General features: G+C 33.8%; 1 protein-coding gene across 1 annotated transcript; it reads right to left on the bottom strand.

Moving 5' to 3' along the window:
• Positions 1-2,492: 2,492 nt before the first annotated feature.
• LOC128671341 (ras-related and estrogen-regulated growth inhibitor-like protein) lies at positions 2,493-17,134 on the bottom strand. The gene is made up of 6 exons (XM_053747744.2): positions 16,857-17,134; positions 8,234-8,290; positions 6,637-6,713; positions 4,447-4,628; positions 3,898-4,084; positions 2,493-3,221 (listed from the first exon to the last, which is right to left on the bottom strand). The coding sequence occupies exons 1-6, from the start codon at positions 16,918-16,920 to the stop codon at positions 3,153-3,155; spliced, it is 636 nt and encodes a 211-aa protein (XP_053603719.1). The 5' UTR covers positions 16,921-17,134; the 3' UTR covers positions 2,493-3,152.
• Positions 17,135-17,639: the final 505 nt, after the last annotated feature.

Raw genomic sequence — 17,639 nt, forward strand, 5'->3', positions numbered from 1 at the left:
TATAATTATCCTATTAACTTTATTCGGTGAATATTATTAAAGATTACAACAGTTTAAAATTATAATGAGGAATTAATATTAACATTACACTTTGTTCATGGTGTGAGTCTATCTGTTGGAGAAATAAGCTCATACAAGGGATAGATATATTAAATTAAGTAAACTCACTAACAAAAAGTGATTCATTTTGATTTTGTATGCATACCGCGTTCTAAAGACTACCAACTTCAGTATTTCCTAAATTAATTTTATTGGATATCTAATCTCTATCAGATCATTGACAAGTAAATTGAACAAGTGGCAAAATTGATGAGTGTTTATTGGAGAGATTTATAATGTGCCGAAGCCGTAACATGGTCGTAACAAAAACACTACCTACTTAGTTTTTGCTTTAAATTTCTCAACTTTTTATTGTACTAGTCATTTAGAACACTTTCGCTATTAATTAGATCAAAAAATTGCCAGACCTAATCACAGCTTATAATTAAAAGTCGCTAACAAGTCTTTTTATATGTATAGATATCCTGCCTGATTTTAGTCTAACTTTCACTCATTGATGATTCATTGGATTTTATAATTGACGCTAAATATTGCTATAAGCATGAAAGGCCACTCGTTCTTGACCTTTTTCATTGAATTAGTGACACAGCCATTGTGTAGTGGACTTTCTATGAACTCTCGTAAAACATCTGTGTGAATTTATGAGTAGTAAAAAGACTTTTACATGTCTTTTTGTTTGAAGGTCTCATTAGAAGCTATACTTAACGCAGCGTTGCATTGAAGCTCTCTAGTCGAGTACCATTATGCCTTCATTCATAATTAACGATCGGAACTTCAACATCAAATTATACATAAACTTTCATGCAAGGTTTCATTGTCAGTTACTTAATTTATAAATAAACTGATATCTTAACAATTCGCAAAATGACTAGATCAGAACTATTAAGCAATTTTTTATGGCTTATTAACTCGTTTTTAGAACACGATATGTAGTCAACAATTTAGAAAAGAAATGGAATTATATCCTAACTAATATGTTAAACATATAAATTTCGTCAAAGATACTCAAATACATCCGGCTTACTACGATCAGGAAATGAAAACTATTATTTATTTATAGCCAATTTTATATTTCGTCAGCTTCACTTATCGATCCAATCTAAAACTTGAATGGGTTCAACCCGGATTCTTATTCACTACAATCGATTATAAGAAGATCGCATTGAAAGATACATTGCTGAAAACAACGTAACTAATTGCACATCTTTAGTAAGAGGCGAGACGTTTAATCTAGCGTGGCTAAATATAACTGAACCGGATTTTTGACATGGTTATTAAACATGGCTGGCCGCGCCCGGAGGGGCTGATGCCCGGCATCCTAGATACTATCCCTTCGGTTCGGTACGAGTCATCTATCTGGATGGCTGATAGCAATCAGCTGGCCCGCTCCCCGCACCCCGCCGAGCGTTGGCGCCAGTAATGTGATCAAGGGATCCGATTTATTGGCCCTATCTCCGTATCGGCCCGTACACCTGTACTGGTTTAATATAAGCGCAGAACAGTCAAGGGAACATTTATTGCCTATTGCGTAACCGCAGCGTACCAATTACTTATTGCCTCGCACAATCGTTAGTTTCAAAACTGTCTACCGAGTATTGTCAAGAATGTATTTATGAGCGTGCTCTTGAACTTGCTCGACATAGTTATCGGTTACATCTGTCCGATTGTCTCCGCTCTGTCGACCGTGAGCACGACTCGTCATTGCCAATTTCACTAGGACCTTGAATTTGCACTTGTCGGGTTGCTTTCACGTGTGGAAAACTTTTAACGTCGCATTCGTTTCCTATCTCGGCATCGAGCGGACGTTATCAGCCCATCGGCGTCGGTAGTCCGCAGACATGCAAGAGCAGGCGGAACTCTCTCCTCTGGCTACTCCGATCAATATTACTCCGACACCTGGGCTCAGACTAGACCAGACCGTGACACCCGGCCAGTGAAAACCAACTCATTAGGGCTTTTATACGACGTGTATACGAGGTGCAGCGTGCCGCGAACCATTTGACACTATCACGTCTATGATCTAAGAAAGTATACCGGATTCAACCTTTCCACTTCAGGAATATATCAAGACAATTGAGTTACAGTTTACGATGTGACCGCTTATGGTGATCCTGCGACGGTGTGCCGAGTAAACTAACATCGCACCTTGTTACTGCCGTCTAAAAAGATGAATAGTGCCATAATTTCACAAATGATGTCATTACGATAATATTATAACAGTATGTAATTGAGCATAGATGACTCTGTCAGTTTCCTCACCCATGTATAGTGTAGAATACTTAAGCAGGTGGGATTTTATGGTTACGCCGTAAAAGGTACTTGTCGCATGTTTTCACGAACTTTCATTGCAAAGGCGACTTTCAAATGAATCGATGTTGTCGGCCAATGACTTAGCGGCACTCGATAGATTTCGTGAAATAAAATCAACAAAATATATTTTATGAACGTTTATTTAAGATTCTCTTACATAATAAGGATTACCAATTCAAGGTATGGATGGACCTTTCATATTATTTAAATTAGTATTTACAACTTGTCTTATTGCTGTAACTCTAATGCGAGGTGTAAATTATACAACATTATTAATTACTATGTACAGGAAATACTGAGATTATTTACACTCTTAAGTAATTACTTTAATTATATGGCTGCAATCGTAAATCACTTAACACAATGTTGTTGGTATTAACTTAATTATATGATACATTTTGTCACTTGAGAGATAGGTGCTTTTATTTTAAAGTTATTTCCGATTTTGTTTCTAGTAGATATTCAGTTCTTTTTTTTGACAAAAGGGGAAACTTAATCTACGCAATGTATGGTCTTTTTGATGTGATAATTTTAGCACCACTTAAAATAAAGTAAGTCTAAATAGGTACATTATCGTAATTTATTTCATAATGTGGCTGGTGGTATATTTTTATGGTCCCAATTCTTTGTTTTTTAATGTCAATCATCAGTTAGGTACCTACATATCTTATTTTTTAATGAACATCGACTTGCTAGTTTTAAAACAAAATTAACATATTTTTTCACTTTTGCTTGTAAAAATATATAATATTAAATATCTATAATATTAAATAAATATTAATTCAAATGCTTAGAGACGGGCGTTTCTTCCGCACACTTTTACTGTTTTTCCCGAATATTGTGCCGATTACCTGCAAACAATAACAAAAATAGTATTTAGACTTCAAATATTCTGGAAAATTGAGTATTCATTTATATATTTTTTTTAAATTAATTATCAAAGAATTCTTTATGTGTTCTTTATTTTCTCACCATAAATCTAAACTATTCGAATAATTTGGCATTTGTCGGAAGTGCAGAATTTTGAATAGTAATATAAATGTAAATTAATACGTAAGAAATAACTAATCAAACGAATAGAACTAAATGGTAGGTATAATATTTTGAATATAACATTCGTATTTGTTATGTTAAAACTTATTGAATTCTATTAAGTCATTAAATTAATTGTAACTAATATAATGACTTAATAGAATTTGTCAATGCATGTACATTCTTGGATTTATTAGTATAATTATCTATGTTATTTTAATTAATTTTGTATGCCCAATGGCGGGACATATTGTACATTTTCACAACACCATTAACAACCTGTGTTATTTATGTCCACAAAATAAATGAATTTGAATTTGAATTTTGAATTTGAAGAAGAAGCAGTAGAAAGCGGACCCTACGCTACGACTACTACCTGCCTGGGCAAGGAACTAATGAAACACTCAGATGAGAAAGAGTATTATTTGTGAGAGGATAAAATTAAATCTATGAAGATATAATGGAAAAAAACACAATATATAACAATCAAGGTACCTTAGAAACAGAATAGGCAGCAAGTTTCCGCCTGGGCGCAGGCAGTAGCAGCGCCAACGCACGCGCCTCCCGCAGCAGCGCGTGGAAAGCCAACGCTGCACCGGCGCACGACTCCGCCGCCGACACCTCATAGAACTGACACCCAAATCGAAGCGATAGCTCCTGACCCTCTTCTGCGTGGACCTCCCTGGGAAGAGTGATTTATATTATTTGAATGTCTCGATTTTATCTGGTACGAACAACGTGAAAAGAAGTACCATAAAAGAAGTTGTACCTTAATTTACATGAAAAATTATAAAAAAGTCATCACTATTCTGAATTTTAGTAGCAGATCTAAAAAAAATCATTAAGATGGATGCAAAGTATTGTATTGCGACATGAAAGTTGGCTTATGGTGCGTTTCTCGAAGGCTTATCCGAAATCTTTTTTTGACGGTTAGCATTAGTTAGCATCCTAATAATAATAGACAAAAGGAAAGGCCCATCTGATGATAATGTGGTCACCGTAGCGTATGAAGGCTAACAACACTTTATAAATTGTATCTAGTACCTGGCGTGTTCGAGGTCTCTTTTGTTCCCCAAGAGGGTGACAGACGCACAGCCTGGGAGCCGGGTACGTTCCAACAAGGATAATAGTTCAGCTGCAGCCAAGAACGAGCGTCGTTCACACACGGAGTACACTACTGCAAACGCATCGCCCCATCGCACGTGCTCCGCCAAGCAACCGCGAATCTGCATGGAAAAGTTGAGATAAGCTTGTGTGTTTATCAATGTGCAGTGCAGTCGTTTTTCTGGAATTTATAGCCCAATTAACTACGTGTTTTCAAAGACATACAAAGGTATAAAATAAGTACTTAGTTATTTTATAAAATACAATTCAGTCACAAATACATAATAAATCAGGAAAATTTGATAATATAAAACCGAATATGGATTTATGTAAGTACCAGATTACCAGTTGCCCCCATATCTCTTATTGTGTATTTTATGAAATAAATGTTGTTTATTTTTATTTTACCTGCACGTCACAAATAATGAAGTCTATTATTTATACAAATAAACATATTTAGCGCCACATTTACATACTATATTACGTGTTTCAACATGTGCAATCAAAAATTCCAACTTGACTGATATTTAATTTTATTGACCTCTCGTATTCGACACGAAAGTTCAGCCGGCTCTATGAAATAAACATTCACGTCGATTACTTAATTGCCATGCGCTACGTAGATTGAGCTCATAAAAAACGTCCATATTCACTAATTTTATTAGCACAATAAAAGAAACAAGTAAAGCGCAGCATCCCACAGGGCCGGTTATTGCATCGAATCAAATTTATGATGTTACGCAATCGGAAACATCGGGTTCAGCTTATTCTTTCGGTTCCGTTATGCATCTTATTAAACATTGCTGTTTAGGATAAAACACGTTATTGTTTTACATAATGCTTGACTGGACTAAAGCTTGCTTTCCACGAAGACGCCTTGCTTGCTTTGCCATATTTACACCCCATTGCAATTTAGTTTGGTAATGCAACCAAACCATTATTGTTGCATCGTAAAGTAGGTTTAATTGACATTTGTATTTGTATTGTATTGTACTAAAATGATTATTAATAATGATTTTTTACAATTATTTACTCTATAATTATGAAATTGAGACTATGCAATCAAAGGTTTCTAAGCGGTCCCTTTTTATGGGATGGGAAGTACCTTCTTACTTTGTACCTTTTATTTTACAAAAAAGTTTTACATGGATAAATCAAGAATGAAATTAATAAGTAAATTGTAAATTTTATTCCGATATTTCATGTAATCAAAGTCCTAAAACGTAGTTAATTTTTAATATTAAGCGTCAAACGTAGAAAAAGTATTGATTACGAATACGCTTCTACTAAAGAACAGTGGACAACCAGGCCTTAGCGACGGCATAGGCTAGAGGCTGTAGCGATCTCATCAGATAAGAGGTACAAGCGCCATAAACTTCATCTAATTAAATTGTACGGAGCATCAGCCTACCGGCCGCGGGCAAGCCGACCACAGATTACATCTCCATTGTTTACTACTAAATTAAGTTCAGCTCCGTTTATATCTTCATTTTGCCATTGATTTCGATTATATCGATTTATTTTTGTTGTATTTTGGTGTCTCGCGATTCTTGGCTCCATTGTACCCCTTGAAGTGATAAAAAGTTTTCGTATCGATCGAGTTCATCGAACAGGATTTCATCAGTGCAATTTATTGCCAAGATATGAAACCAAAAGGTACTCATAAAGTAAAGAATATAAACAAGTCATAAACACCCACAAAAAATCTTAAATATATTATTGAAGTTTAAAATATGCTCTGTAAAATGAACCTTGAGTTTTTATTTAACCAACAGTCTGTCAATAAAGCGAATAAATTAAATGAGAGCGCTGCCTCCTGTTGGCTGGCAATACTGGGTGTTTTTCAACCAATCTTGACTATTATAATTGGCATTGCAATGGCAACAAAATGTAGCTCATCAAAAATCCGTTGTCTTCATATATATATGGAATCGCCTCGTAAAACAATCGTAAGAAGCACAGGATTCCTATCAGCCTTGGTCAATGCAAAGTCTTTGGTCATAGTAGCCTTACTAGACTACAAGTTCATACAATTCCTAAGTCGCTAGTATCTAACCTCGCCTTATACCGCCTTTGTCTCTAATGAGTAACCGCCATATTTGAACAATTTATCAAGTCTTTGAGTCTCACCGCGCAATTAGAGGTGTCCAGAATTTCCACTTCGGAGACGGCGCCATCGAAAGCCACTCGGTGCTGATAAAGGAAATCTGAAACAATTTGTGTGATCAATGAAATGTATTCGTAGGCTAGAAAATATTTAGAAATTTAGTTTAAAATGTTAATAAAAACGGTTTGAGAAGTTCTTATATCTAGCTCTCCTGCTTTAGCTTTTACCACGACCATGAACCCAAATAAAATACGTGTTTAGGGAGAAGATATCCAAACCTTTTACATTTATTACTTATATACTATATTTAGTAGAAAAAAGGATATGGAAGACGAATATCAGATAATCATTAGAAGAAAAAATTAAATTGTTAGGATATTAGCTGAATTTTCCTATACAACTTAGGTGTTAATTTACTTAGGTACCTACGTCACAGAAATAATAGATTTGGATTAATTATATTCACTGTTTTATTTGCACAATTTTTTCCATCTTCGTCAAAGAACTTAGAATTTGATTATTCTCAATGCATGAAGACTATATTATTGTGACAAACCAAAGTCTTATAGATTTGTAATTTAATTATGATTTGTTTGACACCTAAATCAATATTAGCTTCTATTTCTAGACAATATTTGATGTCATCGATATATTTATACCTGTCACTGCGTAATTATTTTCGATTAGACGTACACTTGAAGATAATAGTTCAGAGATTTCCAAGTAGGTAAGTGCTTAGTAGATTTATTTAATCAATATTATTGATACTATGGCATGAATACTATAATTTGAGTATGCATTATTTGAAAAGAAAATTATGAATATTTTCTCGTTTATCAAAAATATGCTACAAAATATACATTCAGTTGATTTCTTATCATTATAACTTTGCCAAAGAATTCCTGGGTCAACTTGCGCAAAACCCCTTTCCATAGCGTGACCAAGCATGTTTTAAAAAATCCATTTACATATGAACATTTCTCAATACCAGCGTCATGCTCGTTAAATGTGTTATTTACTAGTAGTCCGATTTCCTCGATATTTTAATCGAGTTGACGTAGACGCAAGTCGGAAGGAAACATGAATTTTCGCTTAATAAAAATCACACTTGAATATTGAAACGGTCTTTATTTTAATTAATTTCATGTTTTACGTCATTGTAATCGACGTCATTTATTTTCTGTTAAATAAAGACGTTTCTTGAATGTAGATTTAATATGATGTTTATGATAACGGCTGTTTTATGAGAACGGAGCAATGAAGCACTAAATATTATTGCGAGTCTACAGATAAAGTTTCAATTAATTTGCTAAAAGTATTATTGCACTTTCGATAACACGTAATATTTATTTAATACCACAAAGCATTTTTTTATTGAAAGCATAATGAAAACTTTCGCCGAAGAAGTCGACTAATCGTATCAAACCCACGTACATTGTACACTGGGTTTCTTTGCGTTGACATAAAGACCACAATAAAATAAAGCAATGTACGTTGATTAATATCTGACTGTGGCAATTGTATGTAGTGCCAATGTGATAACAAAGGCTAAGATATAAAATGCTATTTCGAAAAACACTATTCCTACTTTTGTTTAAGAGTTGAAAAACTAATTCTTACCTCCAGTGGAACTGTACTCCCCGATGTACCGCTTGGTCAGGTATCTCACGACTACCGCTGCAACAAACATACACACAAATTAATACTAGAATACGTTAAATTAGGTACATCAAAAAGTATTAAACGATTTTGAATATAGTTTATTTAAAAAAAATTAGAAGAAAATGCGAAGCTTTATAATGAATACTCCACATTTATCTCATACAGGATATTTTAGAGCAAGTAAATTGAAATCAATGCAATAAACTCGTACTATTCCAACTCGAACAGAATTATTATAAATAATGACCAAAACAATAATAGAAGTCTACATGCATTTCAGATGCAGACTACATAATGACTAACGCTCGCTATTGAAAGTATAGAATGAGAGAGTCGTAATCTATTTTCCTTCGTAAATTCCATTGATTTCAATACGCGATCCTCGATCATTACTGATCAAAGCGTAGAGGCACGTAACACGGACTATGTAAAAAAATAAAGACGGTACGCAGTATGAAACAACATTGAAACCGAATGTAATTTTATTCGAGATTATTCTAGAAGCGTCATTTAGGTAGGCAAAATGTAATTTCAAAAGTTTATATCAAAGAAAATACACCGAAGTGATAGAAGCAATGTAGAATAATATGTCCTCAATTATATGTTATTTACATTAAACTTTCAGAATGCGTTTCACCACATTCTGATAAATCAATCACACTGTAAGTTTAATATAAATGAAATATATTGATGAAATATTATTTTACACTGCCTTCTATCACAAGTTAGGTATATTTATTTTGTTTGATAGAACATTAACATTTTAAATTAAATTTTGCCTACCTGAATGGCGCTTCAAGAATAATATTAAATGTAATTTGGAACATTTGGATAAGACAAGTAAAATTGTATATTACAAAAAGAAACCTAAGCCACTAATAACAAATTGAACGACCCCTGTTGGCGCACACAGAGTAATATATTTTTACTTTGACAGTCGCCGCGTCTTTTAATTTTTTTTTATTAGTCCAAGAGCAAGTCAATCACGATTTCAATAGACTTGTACGGTCCAGGATTCTCCACACCACGGTAGCCTGCAAGATCTATTGAAGCAACTTGCTACGTCACTGTTGGTAACTATTTGTGTTACAAGCCAAGATGGGATTCCAGAAGGCACAGTGAAAAGACTAATCAAAAATAGAAAGTTGGGTTGCTGACCCTTCAATTGACAGCTCGTTTATTGAGTCCTGTAATTTAAGTTTTAGATAGTTGTTTAGATCTTTCGTTTGATACTCTTTAATTTTGTAATGTATATAGTTTATTTTTCCGATAAAGTATCGAAGGAGGTTAATATTATCTACCGAGTAATGGTAACTATCCAACCCAACTATATAATCTAGGGATATGTCCGTTTTGGTGTCTGAGTCCTTTGCCTTTATCCTTCTATATTATTGAATTATTATTGTATTGTTTTGCATATAACTACTTCTTTTTCTTCTGTCACAGCTAACACTGGTGTCATTGTTAATTTTTCAAGTCCTCTAAAGGTACCATACTCGGAACTACACAAAAAGTTGCAGCAACAACCCACCTTCCCAAAGGAGGAGTTATCTGACCGCTCTATTTCGGTCAATGCGTTCTTGCATAAGCACAATAGTAATAGTTTTATGCAACTAATGCAGTGTCGAATGACAATGGACTTGGAATGCATTCCATCTGTGTACTGGTCTATGGGCCGCTATAGAATATCGATTGCTTATAAATAAATTGTTATGTAACAGGAATATAGTTGCGTAGTTAAATACTATACGCTCGATATTTTTATCTGCAAAGAAAGTAATTTTTAAGCGTACAAATTTTGTGAATTAAAATAAATAGCAGACTTTTAAATTTTTATTGCGATCTGTATTTCGATTTAAAATTTGAAATCAACAAATTTACAATAATAATATGAGACTCGTAGGAGGTAAAAATCTTGGAGAACTTTATCAAAGTATCGGTCAATACTTGATAGATGAGATGTGTAATCTATTAATTACCATGGATTCCTCGATCGCATCCATTGTTCCCGATAAAGGAACATCTATCAACCCACGTGACGTCGAGTCGTTTGATCAACGTAATTTGTCTTATATGCATCGGCGATTATAAAACCTTAACTTTTCCAACATCGTTACTCACACAAGATTGATATCGTAAATAAAAAAGCTTAATTTATCTCTTATTTGTATGATGCGTGTGAAATTTTATCATTTGTAAAGCAGAGAAAGTACTCGTAAAAGTTGAAAGGAAAATAAGAGTGTGGTATTTTGTGTTTAATAAATGTTGCACCGATTGAGGTAACACGTTGCGTTTAAACTTTTATGATGACTTATTTCACCGTTCATTAGTTGTGTTACATCCGCTTTATAGTGCTGTGATAATGGTCGTTCCTGGCATAGCCTGGGAGGCCGATATTGCCGGCTATAATTCCTTTATGTAACACATGTAACATATTTATGTCAAATTCTGCGCCTCTTTTAAGATTAAAAAGCATTTATTAGTATGTATTTTAAATTACAATTTTTATAGTTTATCTCAACGAGTCCAAAATTTAACGTGGTGTTAAAAAGCTAACTCAATCTGTATGATTTACCCGTATAAAATTACATTATAATTTATCAAATCTAGATTTGAAATACAAAACGTTTTTAAATTAGTTATTTGTTTCAATTTTATTTAAGTTGCTAAATATTATAATATGTAACCTTTACCTACTGAAGTAAGTTTATTGTAAGAAAGCGAATACCTCCCCTAAATTAAAAACACACAAGTACATGACCATATTTAAACAACAAGCCATAGAGGAGCCAACAATTTTGTGAAAGCTGACTTCATATTTTTTTATTTTCGCACTTTAATATCCCACGATCCCACCTACTACGGGACAAAAAACTTGTCCTGTGTCTGAAACCGCATACTCCTCAGTTGTTAACATCACTATAGCATTAACTCTGCAATTTCGGGACAAAAAACACCGTCAAACTCGCCGCCACTGGGACCAAAACCAAGTCTTTTGAAATTGCGAAAGTTCAACGTCCTGTAAGACGAATATAATCCGTTTACGAAAAATTACGACTGTCCAATTTTAATTGAAATGCTTTATCGAGTCGAGATAATTAATATTTTAACTGGTCCGTTTAAACTTCGACGAATAACCAGAGGGTGGTATCATGTTTTGTGATCTGCGTGACCTGAATTCGCCCTGAACTGCTTCCATGGGCCATAACTGTTTTAATGAGTGCAACGGGACCCATTATCTGACGAAGGCTTGCATGGTTGTTTTGGCCGAGATTGGATATCCAGAAGTTTATTTAAATTTCGAAATATCAGTCAATTACGATGTTTTTGTTTTAAATATAACTATTGGGCGCTTATACTTCATTTCAAAATCCATGACTCAATATGCGACTCACATCATTTGTTTACTCAGATTCAATGAATCCAAGGTATTAAGTTCTGCTAATTATTATTTTAAAACTAATTAGATCATAATGAGGGTAGAATAATTACACCGAAGACCAACTAGTCTGTTAGAATAATACAAAAAGATCTAGAATTTAAACCGGGCGTGAATAATCTAGCTCAGAAAAGCTAAGACTGGATAGACGCAAATAGGCAGATAAATTATGGCATAGGCACAAACCAAAGAGAGCATAGAGTAGACGCTTCAAAAGCAATTAATAATTTAAAAGAGAAAACTGACAGCTGCTAATACCACTTTTAAGATAATTGACCATATTTAATTTGAGTAAAGTATGTAATAAACCAACCGCTAATAATATTTAAACTACGTACAGTCACATCAACTAAATTCATTGCAAAGTCATGTTTGTTGACTTTACACCAAATTATTGATCCGCTTCTTCTTCACAACGTTTTACCTTATGTTACGATTAACTATAGCTATCCAAGACGATAGTGCACCTAAGATCAATGGAATAATGCATTATCATGGAAACTAAAACTTCATATTCTCCATCTTCCTAGCCTGTTCCTCCTTGGCTTGGCCCTCCTCGTTCTTTGACGCCAGGACGTTCTACCCTGGTTATTGAAACTAATAAACGTACGTGGGTGGTTACAAAAGTTCAGTTAAACTTCAAACTTAAATTGAAAGTTTGAAATTTAACTTCAACCATTTTTAAACTGAACTTTTTGTGTATTCATTCGGGTGGAAGACATTTCATAAAGAAGAATACATATTAAAAGTTAAAGATTATAATAATCGAAGTGAATATTAACTTCTACATTGTCATTGTTTTGAGTCAGTCAGTTTACTGGCTAAACGATGTTAGTCGGACGTGGATCCGTGACGAAGCCACTCCCACCAGGTCCAGACAGGACCTGATTTAAAAACAATTTGAAGTCGTCTCAGCCTAGAGGGAACTAGTAAACATTCGATTAGGAATTCATTCATTGAATTTACAGAATAAACATTTTTATTTCCACAATATGCATAACTCTCAGGTTGTTCTTTCTGTTCCTCATTGTCTATTAGTGAATTCATATACACAATGTCACTATAATGAACTGCTGATTTTATCATGATGCAAATAATTTCTTTCAGATTAAATTATCAGCTGCAAAATTTACATACAAATATAACTTTTAATTAACCACTTAGTTATAATATATTTAAAAGATCCACATTTAATTTTGTTAATTAAAGTCTTTGAAGAAGTAGTCAGCTGCTCTGAAGTTAGTTGCGCCACTGCTTCTTCTTCACTAATATACTTAAATTTTGAATAAGAAAAAAATTATGATAAAAAAAAACACTACTAAAGAATTGTAAAAAACTAGGAATCCAGAGTTGAAAGATATATACCTCTAGATGACGACTAAATAAAACTGAGAATAGACCAATACAAGCATTCCTTCAGTGAAAAGTGTTACACAAGTGTTATAACATGTTATATCAAAACTATGAATTAACGGGCTTTCGGAACAAGTAAAGGTAGGAGACAAGAATCTAACAAGTTTTTAAATTGGTGTTAATGACACTTCCCATATCTGTTACAGACACGTCAGCATCAGCCATTAAACCTGGTGAGATGGAGACCATAAGGGCTTTATAATTACAACCAAAACTATTATCTGAGAATAGACCTCTACAAGCATTTCTCCAGTGAAAAGTGTTATACAAGTGTTATAACATGTTATCTTTTATGTCAAAATTACGAATTAATAGCGTTTCAGAACCAAAGACTGGGATGAGTATCTAACAAGTATTTCCATCGGTGTTAATGACAGCCATATATATTACGGCTCCTCTACACTGTTAAGTTTTTCCTTGTATTGACATAAAGCTCACATTAAAACCAAGTAATGTATATCGAAAGACTGCGATGATAGCCCATAATACAGTGCTGCCGTTATAGTCGATACAAGTCTTTCGTAGAAACAATCAGAGGAATCGTCTGGCATCACGTCAGCGTCAGCCGTCAACCTGGTCAGACGCGACAACCAGGGCGGTGCAATTACAACCAGTCGCGACTCGGCCGCTGGGTCAGCGACGCGATTTCCCGCCGTACACTGGCGCCAATATACTACGTTGTGTAACTGTTAGGCTGGTGGCACATTCCCGATTTTTCCGATAGTCTTCGAAACCACATAGAATTCACGATTTTACGGATCATTTTTCTATAACTGTCAGAATGCTATTTCCACAAGTTTTAAGGATTTTTCTGAGATTCGATCTTTGGACCTATATTTCTATCGTTTGTATTGCCAACTGTTTTGGTTAAAATAAAAGTCCTTATAACTTCACTATTATTTACGATTTAGAAGGACACTTTATAATTACATCATCAATAAACATTATTGTGGGAGTGAATGCTAGTGTAGTTTTCAATTATTCTTCAAATTTAATCAATACGTAAGGAATTTAAAAAGAATATTCTTTTCTCTGTTCTCAGCGTGTGGCTTCTGCCTAACATCGGGCAAGCATTAACGCCGAGGTCGATGCTCCACGTACTTTATGTTGCAAATCGTACAGCCATTAACGTGCCTGAAACGCCAGCCGCGATTCCGGATTCGCCGAATGTGAAGGTAATGGCAAACGTAACCGTTGTCTCCATTCCAGTGGTAATGCCAACTTTTGCCGCATAGGTTATGTAAATATCACTATTTATACAGAATACAAGGATCTTGAGGGCAATTTGTTGATAAAGCACTTCCATTCATTAAGAACGCTCTTAGGGATGCATGCACTTTTCTTCATGCAGTCCTTCACTATTTCTAGTTCATTCGTCCCATTTCATAGTGTATCTTTTTTTTTAGGTCATCATTACCAAATTCTTCTATAATTCATGTTCATCTATAATCAAATTGCAAATCAATTAATTTCCTACAAATTATATTGGATTTATTGGTAACATCTACTCTGCTATACTTCTGTCAAATGCAAGTATCTACGTTTGTGTAATATGGAAATATAAAAATCAGATTCAGACAAATATTAGGTAAATAAACATGCCCTTCTGATATATTTAAGTTGGTGCGAGCCTTTGAGCCTAAATCGAACGTTGGCTCTAGTTATTATTCAATCTTTTAATAAACAAGCTAGCTTTACTGCAAGACAAATGACGTGAAGCCAGCGGGCTCGTGTGTCTAAAACACTGTATTCTTAATTCCCCTCGCGTCTTGTAACCTTGACCTGCAGCGAATTCGACATGACGTCACACATCACAACCGGTTACCAGGAACGCCTGTTGCCAAATGATGGATTACATTTCTTTGACCCTAAAGTTCTTATCATAAATTTGCACAGGTGTCACTAATAAGGGATTACATAGCAAAATTGTTTTCTATTCACAGTGCGGAATGAACTAATTAGGCATTTATACTTTTATAGTGACGAATTATTTGCTACAGCAAAGAGCGAGAAGCAAAGGATTATCGCCGATTCAATGTAAGACTTATTGCAAATTCAACCTTTAAAATAATCGACACAATACTATATTCAATGACTGGTATTGCTGATGCTGACACAGGATAGGATGGGTCTAACGAATGCACCAAGACCTGTTTAACTAAGAGGCAACCTAAGGGAGGTTATCGAAAAAATGAAGACAGCGGACGCGACAGAGTGATGATCAGAGAAAATTAAAAAGAAAGTCGTTACTTTGGATAGAATTGTAAGGTGTTGGAGGAAACTTTTGTCTTGTAGTAGGACAATAAAGATTATCTAGATAAAATAATAAACAATTTAAAGATACATAGGAGCCACATTTTATTTTATTTAAAAAAAATATATAAGTTTATTGATTTAATGTACGTTGGCCTAGCAAAATTACCAATATTATTGTTATTAAAAGTTTAGTGAACCCTTGAGCTAGTCCTTCGATAAATGTTTATCCTATATGTTATCAATAAGAAAGCTATCAATATCCAATTGTTTTCTATCTTTATCTACCATATTTATTTGTCAAATCCTTACGAGGATAAGATTATTTCTTGCACCCCGTTTGAAACTCTTAAAGAACTAATCAAATTGACAGATTGTACATAAAACAATAATTATGGAGGTCTATATGAGACTAATAGAGGCCAAAACATTTTTTTTACGTCTTTTTTATGTGTTTGTTCGCGCATCACGTGAAAACTACTGAATGGTATTGGATATGGTTCACAGTTATATATTGGATGGTCTAACTTAAAATCTGGTATAGGTTTAAACGCGATACGTTGCTTAGAACTCGAGGAATACCTCGAGTTCATAACTTATTATTGTAAATAGACAATAATAAGTTATGAGCAGACGCACGAAATAAACTCAGGCGAAGCCACGGGCAGAAGCTAGTTATTCATAATTCATAAACTCATGCTCATTTTATTTATTTGGGAATATTATTTACTTTTCTTAACTTCAAAATAAATTTTACTGATACGTAAATTAAACGCGGCATATAATATAGTGCAGCCTAACCTTGTATTTACGGAGAAGAGTCATAACAAACGCCCACACATTTTCGAATATTTACATTTATAATGCGAGATAAATCAGCTTCCTTTTTAGTGGACCGAGCGATAATATGAAATTATTATTTCCTGTGTATCGTGTTACACCTTATACACATGTCTTGGAGAAAGATAAAAAGTGAAAAATAAAAGATTCTAACCACCTGTCATTTAGTCGGAGTCAGATTCCTTGTTTATAATATTAGACATCACGTCACATCAGAGTTTGAAAAAAATCTAATTTAATATTGCATTCATTAATGTTATTTTCATTAAATTGCGATTGTATTTTTTTTAATTTGATGAACGTTAAAAAATAGCCAAATAAAATGAGTCACATAACATTTATACACACTTATAAAATATTCATAGGCCTTAAGGATTTTTAAGTTAAAAATCCTTCAATTTTATCACGAAGATCACCATGATAGAGGCATGGATCTGGTCTGTGAGCCGGTACTTAGTAAACATATTCTAAATATTAGATGGGTTTTATTACCATTTAGAAAACAACGTAACGATATTAATCGCATTAAAAAAATATGACAAGAGAAACCGTCGTCATTAAGATTCTTCAAAATAAATAACTTTTAACCTTAGGTAAATAAAGCAGTAAATTAATTAATTTTTGTAAGATACTAACCAGATTTTCCACTCCGCGGGCTCCCGAGCACCACCACCCTTATGCGGTTTACTGTCATCTTCATTTGGAAAATATTAATATTTAAGAAGAACTCAAAAATTTTAACTTGACATGATGTCTTTTTTACCACAAAAGTTCACTATTCACGATTCACAGCAAAAAGATAGTTAAAAAAGTTTTATCTATCGTAAATACTTTCGATTGAGCGTGTGGGTTGCGGTGCTTGTGTCGTGAACACGACCATACGCCGCCACGGATCCCGCGCGACTGATTATTCGAATTCAAAGTTCGAATAATTTGGATCTTTGCATCGAGAAACGCGTGCGCAGCCTTTGATACTTTTCATCTCTTTATCTATAAGTATAATAGCTTTGATTGATTAAACTAATGGAAAATTAAGATAATTTGTACGCTCCGAGGCATCAAACACGTGTTGCACGTGAATGTGATCATTAGACCTTAATTAACATGTTATGGCGTCATTATCATTGCTATCATCATTATCTGCAGCTTTTATTTGAATCTTATTAGAGTTGCTTGTATATGTTATAAGTAGTATTGATTAAGTATAAATATAAATAATATTGTAAATATTTTTTTTTATTTCTTACCTATGTCAGAATATGTTACGTTATTAATTGTATAGATGACTTCATTTATTTAGATATTTTTTATGATAATAGATATTTAAGTGTTTTTTGTTTTTAAATACATACTCAGTTAAATATTAATTATTGAAAATACATATAGGTGCTCAAACTGGACCGCTTTTTTAATTACTTA

Source organism: Plodia interpunctella, chromosome 7, assembly GCF_027563975.2.
Source record: "Plodia interpunctella isolate USDA-ARS_2022_Savannah chromosome 7, ilPloInte3.2, whole genome shotgun sequence".
In the NCBI taxonomy this organism is placed as follows: Eukaryota; Metazoa; Arthropoda; class Insecta; order Lepidoptera; family Pyralidae; genus Plodia; species Plodia interpunctella.